The sequence below is a fragment of the Symphodus melops genome (assembly GCF_947650265.1).
Source record: "Symphodus melops genome assembly, chromosome: 1".
NCBI lineage: Eukaryota > Metazoa > Chordata > Actinopteri > Labriformes > Labridae > Symphodus > Symphodus melops.
This window is the reverse complement of record NC_136691.1, coordinates 50,465,073-50,469,148: the sequence shown is the minus strand read 5'-3', so window position 1 is coordinate 50,469,148 and position 4,076 is coordinate 50,465,073. Positions and strand designations below refer to the sequence as shown.

At 44.0% G+C, this 4,076-nt stretch overlaps 1 protein-coding gene across 1 annotated transcript; it reads left to right on the top strand.

Annotated features, from left to right (window-relative positions):
• Positions 1 to 2,243: 2,243 nt before the first annotated feature.
• gadd45ga (growth arrest and DNA-damage-inducible, gamma a) lies at positions 2,244 to 3,864 on the top strand. The gene is made up of 4 exons (XM_079339105.1): positions 2,244 to 2,391; positions 2,500 to 2,601; positions 2,715 to 2,925; positions 3,080 to 3,864. Exons 1-4 carry the CDS (start codon positions 2,339 to 2,341, stop codon positions 3,191 to 3,193), a joined length of 480 nt encoding a protein of 159 aa, XP_079195231.1. The 5' UTR covers positions 2,244 to 2,338; the 3' UTR covers positions 3,194 to 3,864.
• The last annotated feature ends 212 nt before the right edge of the window (positions 3,865 to 4,076 follow it).

Sequence of the window (4,076 nt, the reverse complement as noted above, 5' to 3'; positions counted from 1 at the left end):
GAGCTGTTCTTTACCATGAACCATTATGAAGGAAGGGAAAAAAACAAACGAAATGTATGCAGTTTTATTTAAACCACAACATGATAATATAATTTTTATAGATGTTAAAGAGAAAATTAAAGGGCAGAGATCTAACAGTCATAAAAGATAAGGGGAAAGTACATGTGTCACAGATAATTAAATAATGTTGCCCTCTGACTTATGCTTCGATGGTTACATAGCATGAGTTTATGAAGGTTGTTTTTTAAGGGAGGGGTTTATGTGTATAGGGATCATTGACATTTACTGAATAGCAAGTTAACATTTTCCTATCAGACTTTAAAGGTAACATCAGCTGTTGGGGAAATAACAACTGACTATATATGGATCTGCTGGTGACTCACTAGTGTGAGGCTGTAATCATGAGTCACAAGCTTATTCAACATGTTGGGACAAGCTGGAAATGAAGGGAAAGGTCACATGCTGAACAACCGGCAGGGGGCGGTCTCAGTCAAGACTTCTGACATCAGCTGCCTACTGACTGTCCCTCTGTGTCAGTGATGGTGTAGATAAGGTTAAAGTTCATCCAGATATTATTTCAAACCTTTATTTGCATTCAACCAAATGTCACATTGGTCTAGTATTTAACTCTTCTCAAGAAAACACCTAAATCATAGAGAACACTGGGGTTGGAATTAAGCCTATTTTGTGATAATTTACCCCAATTGTGTGGTAACACATAAGTCTTTGAAGGGTGCAACATGATTAGTTTAAGGGTTTTGTAACTTGTTCGTTTAGCTTATATTACTTAAAGTAAATACAAAGACCTATGCATGATTAACTTTCGAAGTAAAGACAAGGCTATTTACACCAAGTAAACACCGTCTCCAACCCTCTGCATCTGGAAAGCGAATTATGTTGAATGTAAACACATTCAGTGCGGTCCCACTGATAACATAAACGTGGCACGTGGCGCTTTTGAGGAGGGGGCCACGCGCATCTGTCGGGCATCTGCCGCAGGGTGGCCTACTGAATGGAGAGGGGTTAATTAGGAGTGTGGGGTGGACACAGGGCACGTACACGCATACTCACATCCCCTCCCAGCTCTCTGAAAAGACCAGGGACAGGTGGAGGATGTGAGTATTGTTGTGACACAACAGTGTGTCTTGAGGAGAGACGACACGCGCCAGGCCAGTCTGGCAATTAAGCCTTCCTTTAAAGGGGGTGAACAAAAACTGGCGTGTGCCGGCCTCAAGCTGTTCTGCTCCATCCTCCAAAATATACGGCACAATTGACAAATCTCGTCCAATGTGGGCCAGGGCAGATCCTCTGATCTCACCTCAGTAAATCTCAGATAGACAGTAAACACTTATAGTGCAGGTCTAGTCGGGATAAGCGCGTTCGTGCAGGTGCGCCAACAAGTTGTTTATTGAGGACGAGGTAAAGCTCTGCTACAGGGAAAGTTCAGACTATTTTTAAAACATCAGTGATTCCCCAAGCCGGGGAAGTCCAGTTCTTAAAAGATTGTTCCAGAGGATTCATCTCAATACTGATACCACTGCTGGTTCACCCATAGAGGAAAAAAAAAAACCTTTTTTTGTCTTGACCTGATCTGCACTCACCTCCCCACCTTATTTTTCCTTATATTGGGAAAACATCACTTGTTTGTGCAGAACAGTTGCATAAGCTTGAACACAAGGCAGGTTTGGCTTCCCGGTCTATTGAATGACAAAGTGGTGATTAGGTGAATATCACAAAAATAAACTGAGTTTAAGCTGTGATTATTAAAATGAAAATAAAAACATCATGAAAAATATACTAACTTTATGAAAATCCTTTATTTTCCCTCAATGCATGCGATGTCACACTATTAATATATGCATCCTTTCTTGTACGTCGGCCATAAACAAGCATGTTATTGTGATATAACAGTGATAACAGATGTCCAGTTTAAACTATTCATTGGAACTACCGATTTGCAGTGACTCGGGACGTTTGTCGTAAACAGGACTTTTAGTTTTGCTTATTGTGATGATGTTGGATGTTGACAAGGAAAGGAGGAACTGATGGTGGGTGGGGGGGAAATTTCTTGAAAGGTTGTAATATTGCCCCCACGTGGGGTTGTCAACAAGCTCCGCGGAACTGCCAGGGGGACTTTTGCTTTCCTCACCCCGGCTGCTCTGAGCCAATTGCAGCAGGGAAGCGCGGAAAGGACCGCCCCTTGCCGAGAAACTACGACGAGCTCCTATAAATCCACACACAGCCTGTTCCGAGCTCAGAATAACGCAGCTGACTTACACTGACAACCACGCAGCCCTTCTTCTCTTTTGACAAGCACGAAGGCACTTGGATTATAACTATGACTCTGGAAGAGATCCACGGACAGGAGCACACAATGGAAACCTCAGACAGGTAAATATTTAACACAAGGATTAAACACGTTTAAGGCTGTTCAGTTAATGTCTTACTGTTAATGCAGTGTGCCCGGTGTTCTGATCATGTGTTATTTTCTTTGTGAAGGGTGCAAAGCGCAGGCACAGCCCTGGAGGAGCTGCTGCTTTCTGCTAAGAAGCAAGACTATCTCACAGTCGGAGTTTATGAATCTGCAAAAGTCATGAATGTGTAAGTATTGCGATCCGTAAAAATGTATAACAAGATCTTCCGTTTCTTAAAAATTGAGCATAAGCAATTCGGATTGGACTATTTTCTGACCATCGTTCCTGTCTTCTCTACAGTGACCCAGACAGCGTGGCATTCTGCGTCCTCGCCACCGATGAGGAGTACGAGTGTGACATTGCGCTGCAGATCCACTTCACCCTCATTCAGGCTTTCTGCTTCGACAACGACATCAACGTGGTGCGCGTCAACGACATCGAGCGCCTGGCCGACCTCGTGGGTGCAGACGAGACCGGCGAGCCCAAGGACGCGCACTGCATTCTTGTCACGGTACGTTTCCTCAGATGCTCCCACACTCAGTCAGTAGGCAGCAGCCGGTGAATCATGCATGCATCACTCCTCTTGTCTGACTTTTTCTGTGCGGTTACTGCATGTCTGTGACAGGTGTTCTGACTCTAAATGTGTCCTGTTATTTTGATTCCAGAGCCCTAGTGCAAACCCGTGGAAAGATCCAGCTCTGGACAAGCTGAGCCTGTTCTGCGAGGAGAGTCGCAGTGTTTACGACTGGGTTCCCACCATCACTCTCCCCGAGCGTTGAAGTGACATTCCACTAATAATGCTTCACATGCTGATGATGAAGATGATGAAAAGAAAAGTCATGGAGCTGAGCTTCAGCTGGGGGTGTTGAGCCTTGCTGCCCCACATGTCTGGATTAAGAGGCTGCAAGAGTGCTGCACCCTGTCAGTGCATTCTGGGTCAGTACAGTCGCTTCTGGATTACCCTGAGGAAGGGGTTCGAGTATGGAGGTCGAAGTGTGGACTTGGTCATATGTTTGAAGAGTGGACCAAAGGCCTGATGGACACTGACAAGGATTTGGAGTGTACTGCATAGTGCATGAATAGTTGTGACCCAGTTGCTGCCCTAGATTGAAGGCAATGGGGAACAGAGCAAAGAAGGTCACAGAAATATAGACTGTACAAGAGAAGGACATGAGAATGTGCAGAGGCGGGACTGAACCTCATCAAGGAAGATGCTGGTTCAGAGAAATCTGAAACTGGACTTTCTTTTTCAGTGCAGCTATCAGGGAATTCTTGGAGTAAGCAGAGACTTTGCTTGCAAATCCTGATTTGAGCTGTGTCTGCAACAGCATTTTTTTTTTTCACAGACTACAATTTTTTTTATTATCAAAAATGCACACAAAGCAATGCAAAATGAACTTGAAATTGTACTTTTTAATGTTTTGTGAATAAAAAGTTGAAATCAAACTCATCCTCTTGTAAGAAACATTCTTCCTCTTTTGCATAAAGCGTCACAGCACATTTCCACTCAGCAGCTCTTACGTTTGGCGATGAGTGTGGGGAGTTTAAGCAGATTGTACCAATATAGATGCACCAGGAAGTGATGCAAGACATTAGCTTTACCCAGTAAAAGGGAAGAAGTAGAGAGTAAAATGTGGGTGGCGGATGGAAAGTTGGGTGGCT

Coding starts and splice junctions, on each gene's coding strand:
- gadd45ga (XM_079339105.1), top strand. CDS start 2,339: ATGACTCTGGAAGAGATCCACGGACAGGAGCACACAATGGAAACCTCA. Junction 2,392..2,499: donor ACAATGGAAACCTCAGACAG/GTAAATATTTAA, acceptor TTCTTTGTGAAG/GGTGCAAAGCGCAGGCACAG. Junction 2,926..3,079: donor CGCACTGCATTCTTGTCACG/GTACGTTTCCTC, acceptor TTTTGATTCCAG/AGCCCTAGTGCAAACCCGTG.